The 15,694-nt window shown below is 39.8% G+C and overlaps 2 protein-coding genes across 2 annotated transcripts in view; one reads left to right on the top strand and one right to left on the bottom strand.

Annotated features, from left to right (window-relative positions):
- The window catches only part of LOC125905841 (polycystic kidney disease protein 1-like 2), a 28,615-nt gene that overhangs the window by 2,277 nt on the left and 10,644 nt on the right, over nucleotides 1–15,694 (top strand). The window contains exons 2-20 of the mRNA XM_049604108.1: nucleotides 5,760–6,012; nucleotides 6,606–6,770; nucleotides 6,869–7,057; nucleotides 7,715–7,825; nucleotides 8,867–9,014; nucleotides 9,118–9,347; nucleotides 9,434–9,844; nucleotides 9,937–10,064; nucleotides 10,163–10,301; nucleotides 11,015–11,213; nucleotides 11,838–11,949; nucleotides 12,039–12,180; nucleotides 12,332–12,544; nucleotides 13,600–13,742; nucleotides 13,906–14,085; nucleotides 14,208–14,345; nucleotides 14,669–14,815; nucleotides 14,893–15,017; nucleotides 15,113–15,233. Coding sequence (XP_049460065.1) covers nucleotides 5,760–6,012; nucleotides 6,606–6,770; nucleotides 6,869–7,057; nucleotides 7,715–7,825; nucleotides 8,867–9,014; nucleotides 9,118–9,347; nucleotides 9,434–9,844; nucleotides 9,937–10,064; nucleotides 10,163–10,301; nucleotides 11,015–11,213; nucleotides 11,838–11,949; nucleotides 12,039–12,180; nucleotides 12,332–12,544; nucleotides 13,600–13,742; nucleotides 13,906–14,085; nucleotides 14,208–14,345; nucleotides 14,669–14,815; nucleotides 14,893–15,017; nucleotides 15,113–15,233 — 3,294 coding nt within the window. The remainder of the gene's footprint in view (nucleotides 1–5,759; nucleotides 6,013–6,605; nucleotides 6,771–6,868; nucleotides 7,058–7,714; nucleotides 7,826–8,866; nucleotides 9,015–9,117; nucleotides 9,348–9,433; nucleotides 9,845–9,936; nucleotides 10,065–10,162; nucleotides 10,302–11,014; nucleotides 11,214–11,837; nucleotides 11,950–12,038; nucleotides 12,181–12,331; nucleotides 12,545–13,599; nucleotides 13,743–13,905; nucleotides 14,086–14,207; nucleotides 14,346–14,668; nucleotides 14,816–14,892; nucleotides 15,018–15,112; nucleotides 15,234–15,694) is intronic.
- bola3 (bolA family member 3) lies at nucleotides 808–3,369 on the bottom strand. Its single transcript, XM_049604284.1, has 4 exons — nucleotides 3,200–3,369; nucleotides 2,948–3,071; nucleotides 2,726–2,814; nucleotides 808–1,595 (listed from the first exon to the last, which is right to left on the bottom strand). The coding sequence occupies exons 1-4, from the start codon at nucleotides 3,266–3,268 to the stop codon at nucleotides 1,530–1,532; spliced, it is 348 nt and encodes a 115-aa protein (XP_049460241.1). The 5' UTR covers nucleotides 3,269–3,369; the 3' UTR covers nucleotides 808–1,529.

Below are 15,694 nucleotides of genomic sequence, written 5' to 3'. Positions count from 1 at the left end.
ACAACATGGTCTGCATTTATCAACCGAAATAAACCAATACCAAGTAGTTTTGAAACTTCTTCAGTCAACCAATACTTTAAGTTTCGTAAAGGCCTTGTCTGTGGTCAGTACCTTTAATATTGCTCAACTCTTTGTTACATTGCTTTGAAAGGAGGTTGGAAAATAACTATTGTTGTGGTTTGTTTACAAGCGTTAGCCTAACGGCCGGGCTCCACCGGGCACGTCAGCGGTGCGAGTCCCATAGCAGCTCGCCCCCCTGTTGATCAATTACAGCGGCTCCACTGGTGACGGGAGCGATGCAACAACTCTCTCTATTTTACGCGGCTCTTCTATTTTTGTCACGCTACACTCCCCTACGCGACCCTCCAGCAGATACAAACTACATGAAATAGCGTGCTAAATGAGCACAATGTGTTTTTAAATGAATAAACCATTATCAGAGGTGATATGTGATGATTTTTTTTCATGCATTTACCCATGTTTATCCGTGACATTGTGTAAATATCCGTGGCGGACATTTGAAAGCGAGTAGATGGCAAACAGTACAGTAAACTTGTAGATAACTCAAATATATGTAATAACTTAGGTGGAAAATGCTTTAACATTTCATGCAGCCTACATGCAGCCTCTTGGCTTGGCAAACGGTAAACAACCCCACTGGCTTCTCTACGTGTCATTTCCGTACGCAGTCAGTGGAGCCCAAATGAATACGCCGCGACGCTACGCTGACGTGACGCTTACGTTTGCAGCCGGTGGAGCCCGGCCGTAAGTGAATAACAATAAAAGTAAGACCAAACATCTCAAGGATCGTATACAACTAGATTTATTTAACTAGTTGGTGTAACTGACACTATTGCAATGTACATTTTCTTTGCAAATGTGTTTGTAAAATGTTTATCACTAAAGCCTCCGTAGTAAATCAAGTAATAAGTGTGTGATGGAAAGCTGCTGCTTTTTATTGCAACTTGCATTATCAATGCATAGGAAGCGTGAATGGAAGGTCCTGTACAATCCAATGATTACTAATCATTTTAAAGCTGATTAACTTTCATGGAACAGTAACAAACTTGTGATCAGTCTCAGTTACATTACAGAACAATTCCCCACAAAGAGATTTTTCCCAGTTTAAATATCTGGAAAGCAAATATCCAAAGCTGAGGACAGTTCTATTTATTACTTTCTCAGCTGCTTATCTTTACACTGGAATCATTATCAACCCTGAGAGGAAATCTACATGACTTGATATTGTACCAAGTTATTTTGTGCGTATTGTAGCCTTCACTGGTTTTAACTATCTCAACAAAGAAGATATCTCACTACTTAAATAAAGATAACTTCTTCGTAATCTTGCATTTATTACACATTTCACACTGTTAATGTGAACCTGCCCGAGATATCATCCCTCTGCTTTTTTCCCTCTGACACATGAACAGTTATGGAATTACACATATCCTCTTTGAAACTGTACATCCATAGTAAATAGGGTGAACGAAGGAAATGGTTGTGGGTGAACTGTAGAGGGACTTTATCTAATGTTTTGGAACATCTGTGAATATTCGCAGTCCGTGCATTCCTTGGATCTCTTCCTTGAGAGCCTGTGGAGGACAAAACACAACAGCTAATGAATAACATGCAGCCAGTACAAGTATAAACATCTACAAGTGTTAAAGATCAACCAGAGTTAAGGGGATGATCTTAAAAACCTCACATGCAAGGTTGACAGATATGAATCATAGACAAAGACACAAAAAAATCCAACTGTAGAATACACCAATCAACCAAAATGTTAAAATCCCTGGCAGGTGAAGTAAATCACATTTACATTTTATTAGAATGCAATTTGCTGGGAAACATTCATGTAGAAGCCACTCGACATGCTCCAACCACTCAAACAACATTGCAGACCAAGTACAACCCCTCATGACAATGGCACTTCCTGATGGTAGTGCAGCAGGACAATGCACCATCCCATGCCATAAAAACTTTTCAGGAATGTCCTAAGGAACATAGCAAAGAGCTCAAGGCATCGACCTGGCCTCAAAATTCCTGCGGTGTCTGGCACCAAGGCATTGGCAGCGGATACTTTGAGTCCTGTTAGTTGTCCCATGGATGCTCAATTCGTGGGATGAACTGAGGAAACCCGCTACCTGAAAACATTTACTATCTTCCTGTAGCCTTCTCCTGCTTGCTAGCTTTTTAGAGGAGCACATGGCTGCTAATTGACAGGACAAGGTTTCGGGAGTCCTAATATTTATAAAGCTTAGAAAATTTGCATCACCTGGCCTTTCCAAATGATGACTGTGAACAAACCAGAGCCCTAACAAGCTCATTAATGTCTGAGACCCGCAAAAAGTTGTCTGAGAGCTCAAATATCTCAGGGTGCCCAAACTTTTGCGTGATGCTCCTTTCAACAAACAAAATAATACACTAATCTTGCCTAAAATGTTAAAAAGCATGTTTCATCTTTAGCTTCGTGCCTTGTAGAGATCTATTTATCTTTTACTAACTTAACTATTCACAGTAAACAAACCGTAAACAAATTTTTTGATCAGGGTTGCCCAAACATGTGCATGCCACTGTACATGAATGCCTGGACCCAAGGTTTCCCAGCAGAACACTGCATTGTAATGAAATATACAATGCTATTCACTTCACCACCAAGCTCTTAGTCTGTCACAGGTAATAATAATATGTTGGTCTGATTGTCGTTGATGTTGTTTTTTACCTGATTGACTAATTGGTGTTGTTGGACGGTCCGTTTTCCCTCGAACTCACTGGACTCTATATGGATCTCATACATGGCCCCACAGCCACCTACACACAGCACAGGATCACACTAACAACACCCAAATGCACAATACGTTTGCACCACAGACCTACATACTAATTAGCTTAATTGAATATCTGGAATATGGTGCAACCAGTCAGCTGTTAGATCAGTGCTTACCTGATATATCCACAACTTTGAGCGATGCAGCTGACGGAAACTTCTTCCTCAGTACGTTTGCGATGCGGACTTCTCCGTCTGTTTGTGTGGATAGGCCCCTCTGCACGTGTCCAGACACAACAACCTGTAGGAGGCAGAAACGAGGATGTGCCATGAGCTACATCAAGTGTAGCTAACAGCTGTTAGCATAACAGATCGACCCAATGAGCTAGCCACAGTGTGAGAGCGGTTACAGTGTATAAGTGTATTTACTTGATTACTGCGAAGAACCCGCAGAGCAGACATCATGGTGCCGGTGAGACTCCGTCTACAGGCCAACATTGTGCAAATGTTGCGTCGGTTTAATCACGGGATCTTTATAAAATCCACACTGGTTATTCAACAAGTCATGTCCTCAGAAGAGCATTGTCTCGTTAATATGACGTCAGACATCCGGGTACTTCACTGGTCGTTTTTTTTCCCCCCTAACGGACAAAAAAACAACTAAACACGTATAAAAATATAAATATGATTTAGATATTGATTAAGGGATTATTTTTGTTAGATAAAATGTTAAAGGTAGTATTGAATAGTGTGTGTTTTTCATGTTTTATATACAGCATTTCATTTTGACCCATAAAAACAGCAGATATATCAAGACTTAATATGTTATATTGGGTGAAGGTAATTGACACACTTTTTGGTAGATTACTAAGAAACCTAAAATTATGAATAATACCTTAAGTGTTACTTTTAAAACTTGTTACATATCTCTGCTATATGTCTACAACTAAAATATGTTGCTCACGAAAATATTTCAGAAACTTTTGAACTTTAAACACATCAAAAACCTTTACCTACCCCCACTGACATATTCATGTAAAATGGGACAGTCATGTTTGTTTATATATATATAATCTATTTATCTGTTTACTCATTAATTAATAATATATTTAACGTAACCTAACTTTTCATTGAAAAGAACTTTTCTGATAGGTTTCTCACTGCCTATTTCCTTGGTGCCATTGAGTGTAATAAACGTGTGTGTGCAATCAATGATGGCTAATTCTGGGCTTTTGTGGCTGACATGGACTCATTGCATCATCTGTAATATTTTCTGAGTAACAATAATGCCAAACGTGTACAGGGTGGCATACAATCGCTTAGATCCTAAATCATGATTTTATGACACCTGGTAGCCTAAAAATGCTGATTTGAAATCAGAAAAGTGTCCAGTTCTATATTAAATTTCCCCCCATTTTACCTGAATGCATCAAGAACTCACTCAAGACCCATTCCCATAAAAAGTTCAGTGTATTATGATAATATTTTAATTATAATTAAAACGGATAATGAAATGCAACACCCTACAACCTGTTTTTATATATTATTTTGGCTGCAGCACTCTTATTACCAAAAAGATAAAGTCAACGTGCCACATTGCTTACCTTGCAAGTTCTGGCATCAATGTATTTTTTTAATCTTTGCTCTGCCCATTGTAGTAATCTCAGACCAATCATGAAAAGGACATTTGCAGTAACAATGCAATGTGTTGTTTGGCAACTGGCTGCTAATATTCAAAGCGCCCAAGATGTAAAACCTTATTTGTCCCATTTTACCTGATGTCTCAAATTACCTGAATTTACCCTCCAAAACATTAAGGGAAACTATACATATTAATCAATAATGTAAATAAAATAAAGTATGGAATCTGATGTGACATAATCTGTGCCATAAACATATGGGAGACAGAGTTTAAATACTGAATTAGGCCTAGGCCTTTACCTCCCAGAAACTTGCACACTGTCATTTGCTGCTGTAAAAAAATTTTCTTAATTGTGTAAAGAAGAATGTACAACACTTGAGCCCAGACTGGCTGCTTGTCTGTTACTGAGGAGGCAACAAAAGTGTACAAATTGTCCAGCCTATGAGCTACTAGACCGTTTCTACTGCAGACATTTTAACTTGTCATAGCAGCTAGATCATAGGTGTAACTAATAACATTAATGATGGCTCTGATCTGTTCATGTGTCCATGTAAGCCATGACAGTGAGACAGCACGTACAATACCAGGACCCTGGAATTAAGCAATCATAATTTTATCATTTACGCCTGTGCTTTTCCTGCCATTACATGTCAAAACGTCTTCTCTGAAAAATGCCTGTAAAAGATCCCTGGAGCTGGCATACCTCAATGAAATGCAGTTGCTTTTATGTTGTTAGTAACACATGGGCTTTGTCTGTCTCCCATAGGTCTGCTGCTCTTTCCACTGGGGGGAATTCATCATAGTAATAACATTTTAACACATTATTTTTATATTGTTAAGTAAGGGAGTTAACCCCATGTCAAAATCAAGGTTCCCACCTTTTAATTTTTATGTTTTTACTTCAACCTTGCAGTCAGTCTGAACAACAACAGGCCCATGAGACAGTTGGCGCCTCTGGCTCCTTTTTAAAGTTCAAATTGACATTTTAATGGTAAGAACAGGTTTGAATGAGAGGCTTATCTCTCTCTGCAGGTTGTGGAGCCTGCATTAATGGAGGCAGAGGAGTAATCAGTGACTGTTGACAGTGGGCTCTGGTTCCTTTTCACTACAGGCCTGAGCATTTGTTTGTGCACAAGAATTATGGGTGCAACACAAAGCTGGTCAGCCATCAAAGAAGCAATCCTAATGTCAGAAATCATCCTGACTGGTGTCAGAGTTGCTGACGTCAGTACCCTTTAAAGACATGATGTTACCAGAGAGTCTGAACAGTGTGCAGATGCAGCAATGGAAAGCACCGCTGTCAACACACTGACTTTGATGGTTCTCTTCCTCACTTGCTATGCTCAGGAGGATACAGAAGCTCTGTCCTGCCCAGAATACCAAGAGGGTTTTGACGGCTCTTGCTATGAGTTTGTGGGCCTGCAGCGATCCTTCCTCAGTGCCCAGGGGTGGTGTGAGCGAGGCGGAGGACACCTAGCCTTCATTCTGAATGATGAAACGCAGCAGTTCCTCCAGAAACACCTGGACCCGGAGAAGGACTGGTGGCTCGGGCTGGCACCCGCAGCTCCAAACCTCACGCTCGACTCTGCTGCCACTGAGGGTGAGAGGGCATGTGGGCGACCTCTGATAGCTTTATATAGATTTATAGTGAGCTTATATGTATTTGAGTCACAAGTGCAAAGTTATTCATAAAGTTTTCAGATTTCTCTGAAACCTACTATTTCAGGACCTAACAGCTAATTTGATACATCTGTCATTGTATTGAATAATGTCAGATATGCAGCTTATCACCGCAGCTGTTATCTCATTAGGCAGCTTGCGTGTCCATTGTATAGCTCTGTAACGTGTTTGTTTACTGACATTTGTTAGAAGACTGGCACATTTGGATATCTCCCTCAAGCAGCAGGTGGACTGAGAGATATTCCTCGTTCATTTGAACTTTTCAATAGGCTCGTTGTCAAGTGGTCTGATTTACAAATGTGTCTTTTTGTCTCTCTTCAGAGAGACAGAGTCTTTATCATTCTTTCACCCTGTCACCAGCTCAATCTATTGCTTTGCTGTGTTGTTTTATGATCCCTTAAATGCATCTTGTCTTAACGCTGTGGTGATTACATCTGTCTGAAGCATTTTGTTTGAGTATCAGAATTCAAAATAGAATCAATTAAATGGTGTATTTCTTTTGTCCTTTCCCAGCTTTTCCCAGCCTTGCGTGGCTGGATGGCTCAGATGTCAGCTATAGCAACTGGGTGAACACGCCAGATGCAGGAGCAGCCTGTGGACATGTTCTGAAACATTCAGGCTTCCAGTGGGAGGCCCCAGGAAACTGCAGCCAGGAACTGAACTTTATTTGCCAGTTTGGTATACACTCTTAAATTAATTAACATAGGCTATTAAACTTATTTTGTGTTTGCTTTCCTTATGTAATTCTTTTTTTTTTTTTTTTTTTTTTTTTTCAGATTCTGGGAGATCTGTCGCATGTGACGGCCAAAATGCAACACTGCAGTGTGGCTCTGGTCAAGTTATAGAGATAGATGACAGCTTCTATGGTCGGAAAACTATTCACTACTGCCGATCCAAACTCACAGCCTCGCCCATGTCCTCACAGGAGGAGTGCAGCTGGATAGATGTGATAGATTCTGTAACAGGTATTATGAATCACATTAAAGTATTTTATCCATTAACGTGATATATAAAATGTGGAGAGCCTGCTTTTTTATATTCTGCAAACCTAATAGTGAGTATACATCAGGTTACTCCTTATTTACATGACACAATATTTATTTAACTTGCTACCTGGTACCTTGTTTAAAGGAATATTTGTGTTTACAGTAAAACCTATAGGAACATCTTTAGTTTTGTTAAAGACACTTCAACAAAAGGGCCAGATGCTAAAATCACCACAAGCTACGTTTTTGTTTCGTGCTTTGTGGCAAACACAAAAACCATTATTGTCCTGTGAGAGCAGACAAAAGGATTACACTTCCAGAAATGACATTAGGCAAATCCCCTCCTCGGAGCTGAACAGATGGACTCTGGGGCTGAATACACATTCACATTCATATCAGTGTGGGATTAGTTATGATGGAGGAGTTCATGCAAGTACTAAGCGAATAGTGTTTCTCCTTATTGTTAATAGGCCACTTTAAAGAACTATTAGACCCTCTCATTAGAAGCTTATAATGGTGTCCTGCTTTTTAAAACTCCTAAAACAGTATTTTCAAGGCCTCTCAATTAGTAAAATTGAAAATAATCCAGATAATCAGCAACATGTCATCATTCACTTGATTTATGTGTCATTCCAGCCCACTGCCATGGACTGCAGGCTTGCCAGTCTCCAGTGGATCTGAGCACCTTTGGTGAACCATGTCCTGTGCTGGGAAGTTACCTGTCCATAGAGTACCACTGCAAACATGGTCAGATGCACAATCTTTCTTTTTTAAACTTCCACTATACATACTTTGTCCCTCTAACACAAAACATAAAATCATTATTAGATGGAGCAGATTGTGTAATATAACTCCATCCATAGTAACTATAGATATATTTATTGTTTAATTGCCTTACATCTGCACAGGGTAGATGTAGTTCACAGCTAGTTTGGGGTCAGCCATAATTGTGGTTGATGCTGTTAGCCTCACATTGTGTACTGTATGTCATGTGTTCCTCTAACACATTTCTTATCCTTGACATCTAATTTACTTCATCATAAGAGCTATGTAGCCTCTCAAGCTAAATTTCACTCCAGGAGTTCACTCCAGAATGCATTATGTTGTAATGTAGTGTAAGTAGTGTTGTATTCAAGACCACCTAAACATAGACCATGACCATGGCCAAGACTTTTAGGGGTTGAGACCAAGTCAAGACCGAGACCAGACCAGTATTAGCCCCACACTGCAGGACACACCTGTAAAACATGCAAACCAGTCAAAGTGATCTGAAAGATCCATGATCCCATAACGACACCCACAGAAAACAAAAAATTCCACTTCATTCACCTCTTTTACTGCCATATATAATTGTATATATATGTGAATGTAAGTGTACCATGAGAAATTGCAGAGGTGCATAGGTGAATTTTATGTGTGGGAATCTTCCTTTGTTTTCTGAGAGCAAACAAACACCAAGGAGCTGAAATCAACTTAAACATCTTTATTCACCACTCCTTTTTGCACAGGCAATTTAGTGACATCACAGCAGTTGTTTTCTTGACAGATGTTGAAATAAAATCCTCATGAGTCTGAGAAAAAAAAACAAGACCAAGTAAAAATGTGGTCGAGTCCGAGACGAGATTGAGACCTTCAAAAACTGCTCTTGAGACAAAGGCCAGTCAACCACAACAGCAGCAGTAGCGTACTACAACACTAGATGAAAGGCTCAGGCTCGTTGTGTGTGGACAAACCGCTCTGAAGCAACGTTTCCATGATTGAAAATTAACATATGTGATTTCCTTTCAGGACTCCACTTGCTGATGAGTAAGCTGGCGGCCGTCTTTGATAATGTCACCATCACTGTGAAGTGGCTCCTTCATCCTTTTCAGGGGAACCTCACATGCACACTGAACGCTGGAGACGGCCACACTATTGATCCGTACAGCCCAGAAGAGTGAGCAAATTTTTACATAGATAGATAGATAGATAGATAGATAGATAGATAGATAGATATGTCATGTAACTGCATTTAACCTGTTACATTACTTGTCTCACAGGATGGAGAGCACTGTGATGCACAAATTCACCCGTCCAGGTGTTTTCATGGTTATAGTAGAGTGCACAACCAGTGACTGGCATGTCACAGCTCAGAAAGCCATAACCATTCAGGAGCCCATTGGAGAGTTTGGTGTCATTGAGTGCTATAGCAGGAATACGTCAACAGGTGGCACTAAATGCAGTGCTCTTCATGGCAGGCCTGTTCAGATCCAGGTCATGGTAGAGGCAGGTGAGTCAGTCTAACACTGAAGGGGATCAGTGTTTCTAATAAACCACCAATACTTCATGATTGGATTTTTTTCTTTCTGTTACTAGGTACAAATGTTTCCTACACAATCCAACATGAAGGCCACTTGGTTGCAAATTCGTCAGTGGAGAGTGGGATCACACCCCACAACATTACACTGAGCGCAAGTGTGGTTGAGAGGCTCGGACACAGCTGCCACAACCTTACTCTGACTGCCTCTAACAAGGTCACAGCCCACACAGTGTCCACTGCTCTGGAGCTGTGTCTGCTGGAGCCCGTTGAAGGCCTGCAGGCCTCAGTGATAGCGGAGGAAGACACGTGTCCAGACTCTCCTGATCTCATTATTGGTGTTTCGTTGGACCGAGGAGCCCCTGTAGAGCTGCTCTTCACACTGAGTGGAGCCAGGGACACGATTTCTGAGACCAGAGACATGCTCAGCGGCAGCTTACAAACTTATACGTTCTCCAACCCAATTGAAGGTACTTACAGCTTAAGCCACACTGCAATTAAATGAGAACAAGTGCATAATACATGTGTTTAATGCTCTTGAATACAATTTCTTTTGGTAAAGGGCCGCTGGAGGTGAAGGTACGAGCCGTGAATGCTTTCTCTGCCTCTGAGGTGGATGTGGACTTAGAGAAGATAATTTGGGCTTGCCAGAATTACTCAGACTTTTCACCAGATGAACATAAAAACACAGTATGTGGAAGATTACTGTCAAACAATAATGATATATGAACATGTTCAGGTGTTTGCTTGTTTCTGTTACAGCACAATGACTTTCTTTTCCTCTCCAGACAGGCAGTGTGAGCATAGACGACTTAAAAATAACTGCCACTCCGGATAATTTGGTCGACTACACTCAGAATGTCACACTGAGCGTAACTGGAACTGAATCATTTCCCAGGAAAGGACTTACATTTGAATGGGAATGTAGTAAGTATTACAAAGAAATGACCAATGAGTGTAAGTTTTTAAGAGTTAAACCAATAATTAAAGTGAATACAGGGGATGAACGCAAGTAGAACACACAGACAATCCATTTTAAGAATTTTTTTGTGCACACTGTGAGCCCTGTTTTTAGTCTTCTCCTGATTTTTCATCATAGTCAAGATGTGACTTTTACTTTGAACATGGCAAACCTGTTATTCAGCCTTGTGTATACATGATTTAAACAGTACCCAGGTATCATTTGTTTGCGAGTGTGACTTTGAATCTTTAAGGATAATCCCTGTTTGGTCTCTGGCTGTGTGGACACAGTATTTTTCCACACAGCTGGCTTTTATTTCCCCTTCTGATCACCGGTAAAGGATGATGAGAGCGCCAATACAATTTATCCACGCAAACTTTAACTTACGTTTCAACATTACTGTTGTCTGACTTTCAGTTTCATTACTGTGGAAAGCATTATTACATCCTTAACATTTGATCACACTCACTGTTGTCAGACAGTTGTTGATTAAATTTTCATGTCATTTCTGAAGCTGTAGTTAGTTGTGGTCTCGTACTGGCTTGCCCTGTGTTCCTTTCATTTTCTTCATCCCCTGTAAACATGCTGTAATGACACTGTGATTTATGGTATTTGTCACTGTAATCTCTTCATTGTTGAAGTGCTGTTTCAATGTTTGCCTCTGCCTCTCTCTGTACAGAAGAAAACTGCAAGTGCAGAAACAAAACAAAGGATGAAACTCATGTTATTGAGAGAGACTGCCTTCCAGATCCCTTTGATATGTTCAAATACGTTCTAACCGTGGGGAGATCAACCTGGTTTAGGAAATGGGTTGAGCTTGCGTCAGCTTCAAAGTGCATCACTGTTGCTCCAGAAGAATTTACAGATGTCAGCATCAGGTAAAAAGGGACCATTTGCAATGAATGCTTACGTATTCTCAAAATAATTTTTCTGCAGGTTGTAAGCAGCTTATTATATTAACCCTTTGAAACCTGAGCAAACAGCAAATTGGCTTAATTTCTCTTAAAACATGTAAAGAAAGCAATGAGCAACAAAAGAAAAAAATGACCCAAAAAATGGCAAGAAATTAGTAAAAAGAGAAAATTAAAAACAAGAATATTGGTAAAAAAAAAAAAAAAAGAAAGACAGGATGAAATAAAGTTAAAATGACCCAGAAAGAGTGCTAAAAATTGTAATAAAAAAATAAAATTAAATATTATTAAATAATAAAAAATATGCTAAAAAATTAAAAGTATGATACATATACATATATAATATATAGAAAATATATTATAATATTTACAATATTATAAAATTATAATAATTCTGTAAAATAATTTAGTTTCTTTTTTTTCCCATGTTTTTTTTTTTTTTTTCTTTTAAGAAACCAATTTGCTCAAAGCTCAAGGGTTTAAATATTTGCGAAAGCTGTCTGAAAGCAGCACAAGAAAACTGATGTTGCTCCAGGTTTTAAAGGGTTAACTGGAATCAGTTACACTAATGCAGTTCCTTTACACTTGCAGTTGTGATAACTGCGCTTTGATAAATGTGAACGACCATGTGAAGCTCAAACTGAGCTGCGTGAGAACTTGCCCACATGTAGGTTGGTTTATTGAGGACCCCAAACCTGAAGAGGTGAGTCAGGAACACCACTTAAATTGATTTTAAACTGAGACTTATTTGATTAATGTGTCAAACATTTATTAACTGATGATCTTTTCCAGGGTGACCTCCTAAAATGTTACTCCAAAGCAGGAAGGAGGCCACCCATTGAGAGGCAAGATGGCAACACTGAATATACTCTTCACAGCCAACATTTAAAAGTTTCAAGGGACACATTGCAAAACATCAGTGTGATTGCTTATGGTGCGTTTTCATCCCGCAGTCTGTCAGCCTTTTGAAACCAGTGCTGTGTTTAAATCTACATAACTTTTTATATAAGTTTTTGCTTAAACTTTCTGGCTTTGAAAGAAGCCGATAAATTGATTTACAAATTGTATGTTTCTCTTTGGTGCAGGCAAGAATGAGCCAGGATTTGCCAGGTACATTTTTCCAATACCAGCTCCTGAGCCAACTGAAGCAGCTGCAACTGATGCACCTGCAGACTCCACACCCCCCTCATGCAGCATCTCTCCAACATCAGGAACAGTTCTCGATGCTTTTGATATCACCTGCTCAGTGAACTCTTTCTGCTCTGCCGGCTGTGTTTACTGCTTCAAGACAGACACGGGTGAGAATGTCGTCTTTTGATTGAATTCACTTATAAAAAAGCTAGGAGGCAGACTTTAAAGAAAGAAGGAGAATGAAGTGGGTGAAAGTGAGGAGAAAGCAGTTCAATTAGGTGTTTTATGCTTGTTACAGAAGTTTCCGAGAGTAAGAAAAGTTTTTATTTGTTTGGTGAGACAGAGATTTAACTTTCCCTTCCACTCAAAATGTGTTTTGCTTATTGTTACCTGACTTGAATGGTTGAACTTCACGATGCAGACTGATGTATATGCGGAGTTTGATGCCAGAGGTCTCCTTTAACATCATCTGCTGCCTGAAAGGGAGAAGCTTCTCTGTGCTCAGCTTGAAACTCAGTTAAGATATGAACCTACAACTATCACAACCAGAAGTCAGTTGATCCAGTATGAAACTTTCACTGATGGGATGTGGAAACTGCTATGGGCATATGCTGAGATTGCACTCTTGTTGCATGGTTAAACTTAAACTTAGTATTTTCATATTCATAGATTCTGAGGGAGGGGGAATTTAAGGATTTTATTACCTAGGTGACTAAGCTCTTTTTGTTCATACACAAAATATTATTCAAAGTAGACTACTTTTTATGTCATACTGCCTGTCTGGAGTGGATCTTTGAGCTATTTTAAAATTGTCGCAGATAAAAACAAATGTAGAATGAGTTTGACAAGGATGGCAGACTTTTGAAAAAATTAGCTTTGTTGTAAAAAATGTGTGTCTGTTTCAGTTTCAATGCTTTGGCCATTTAGCCCAACAAAAGAACTGGTGTGATTAACTTAAATTTCTTTAGAGTACAATGGCCGTGACCCCAAAATCATGAAATAAGCAAATGAATTCATTAGCACTCAAAAATATTTATAAGTATGTATAACGCTGAGGAAAGCCTGGGGCTGCAAAGCGTCTTCCCTCTGCTGCTGCGCATCATCAAAGTATGAGTGGTGACGACTTCATTAGATCATACTGGCCATTTTAAAACCTGTAGGCAGATAAATGATGAAGAATTCATCACAGCAGTTTTGCTAAATTGTCTCTTTTGTCTTTAAGGCAAACATCTGCGCTGCAGTAACGCTAATGAGGTGAAATCTGTCTTCCTGCCACTCGGAGATAAGAACAATAATTACAGCTTGTCTGTTGTGGTGACTGTGAAAAATGAACACGAGAAAGCAACCACAGCTGTCACCACTCAGGTTTGTCATCTACCAGTAATCATGTATCTGTGTGCAAAATCATCATGTATGTATTAATTTATCCCAGTTCAAGTCACGTGAAGTGTTGATTGAGGGGGATCAGTTCCAAGAGGGAGGATTAGAAAGTCTGAATAATTCAGAGTGACTGTTTTTGTTCCTCAAGGTACGAAAAAGCAGCTCCAGTGCCTCTGTGGAGGCTCTGCAGTCTGCAGTGGAGGATACTGTGAGCCAGTTAGAGCAGCAGGGTCTTCTCTCTGGTGAAGCACTTGGACAAATATTTACTTCCGTGTCTGATATGCTGAACACAGAGGACAGCCAAGATCAGAAGGATGCAAGAGCAGAGGTAACAGAATGGGGTGGATGTTGAAACTGAAGTAACATAATGCTGTGATATATCTGTGAGGTTTACAACTTGTGTATAGTGAAGAGCTACGTGATGGTAATCAGCACTAACTCCTCTTTCAGCTCAGAAAGCAAATGCTGACCAAAATGACCACAGTTCTGATGGAGTCACCCAGCAACACAACACAGAAAGTGCAAGTGACAGCGAGAGCTGTGGCCGGACTCACTCAACGCCCAGACGAGCTCAGTCCCGCTGCTCAAGTACGGTATTGCAGAACACTACAGCGTGATGAAAATGTTGCCGTTATATTTGACAGAAATCTACAAATGCCCTTTTTTAATCAAGAAACTGAAGAGAAAACATTTTTTAAGCCACTGTAAAAGGAGACTTAAGTCTGAATTGGTCACAAATGAAAACAAATAGGAAAAAGGGAAAGAAAATGTGCACCTCAACTTTTTTCAGGACTCTCTGGAGCTCATGTATGAGAGTTAATGTGCTGCTCTGCGTATGATGTTCATCAGCTCTTTTAAAAGTTGTACACAGATTAACTGGAACATTCTCTCTTGCTGTGTTTCCCCTCCAGGAAGAAGCAGGTTCATTACTGGTAGACCTCAGCGCCTCCCTCAACACTATCAGTGTTAATCAGGACGATGGAGATGATGGAGAAGTCGTGCAAGCAGCTGCACCAATAGTTGAAGCAGCCAGTAATATTTTGAATGTGTCCTCAAATGTAAGAACAAAACCATCACCAGTGTTGCTAAATATCTTTGTCCAGATACCAAATCAAATTGTATGTGTTTTCCTCAGAAAAAAGTCTCAGATTTTCTTCTGTCTGGGATAAACAACGTTCAAAGTGCTTTGCTGAATAATAAAAAGCTGAATGGGGACCCTGCCATCATTGATTCTGGTCAGATCAGTGTGTATGTCAACAGGTAAGTGATGACTGACACTGGCTCGAGCATGTATGTAAGAATAAGCTGGGGTTTTGCTAAAACCACTGAGGTTATTTTGCTTGTGCTTCCTGCAGAGTCTCTCCAGGAAATATGCAAATGCAGGATATAAATGTCCAGAAGAACAGCTCTTCCAGATTTTCCTTCCCAACACTGCCTGCTCATATTGTGTCTCCAGAGGAGCCAGTGGATGTCAGAGTAAGTGTGTGTAGTGTGTAGACACTTGATTCTTGTCATCATATGACCCTTTCCAAGTGTGTTGTAGAATTTTGAATTGTTATGGACAGTGTAAGGTAATGTTTACTGTATTGTTGAACATCCATAATGCCTGGACCAGTTTAAAAACTATAGTGAAGTTCTTATTTGGATCAGTTACAAATTTGCCTCCTTACCTTTAATGTTTGCACTCTCTTGGGCCAATACTTGAAATTTTGGGGAAGCTAATTCAAATATGGAAGAGAGAAGCGTTGAGTCTAAAACATTAATATCTTATATGATCTACAACTATGGGCTCGACAGAAAAATACCGAGCCATATGTTTACAAGAAGCAAAATGTGTAGATAAAGGCCAGATTAGATCAGCTTTGCTTCCTTTAAAGAGACAGTTCACCCCAAAACTTACAAAGTAATCTTTCCACTTACCCCATACCTGTAGTGCT

Source organism: Epinephelus fuscoguttatus, linkage group LG2 (genome assembly GCF_011397635.1).
Source record: "Epinephelus fuscoguttatus linkage group LG2, E.fuscoguttatus.final_Chr_v1".
NCBI lineage: Eukaryota > Metazoa > Chordata > Actinopteri > Perciformes > Serranidae > Epinephelus > Epinephelus fuscoguttatus.
Note: the sequence above shows the minus strand (reverse complement) of the source record. Positions and strands in the feature narration are given on the sequence as shown.

Coding starts and splice junctions, on each gene's coding strand:
- bola3 (XM_049604284.1), bottom strand. CDS start 3,268: ATGTTGGCCTGTAGACGGAGTCTCACCGGCACCATGATGTCTGCTCTG. Junction 3,072..3,199: donor GGGTTCTTCGCAGTAATCAA/GTAAATACACTT, acceptor TGCCTCCTACAG/GTTGTTGTGTCTGGACACGT. Junction 2,815..2,947: donor CAAAGTTGTGGATATATCAG/GTAAGCACTGAT, acceptor TGCTGTGTGTAG/GTGGCTGTGGGGCCATGTAT.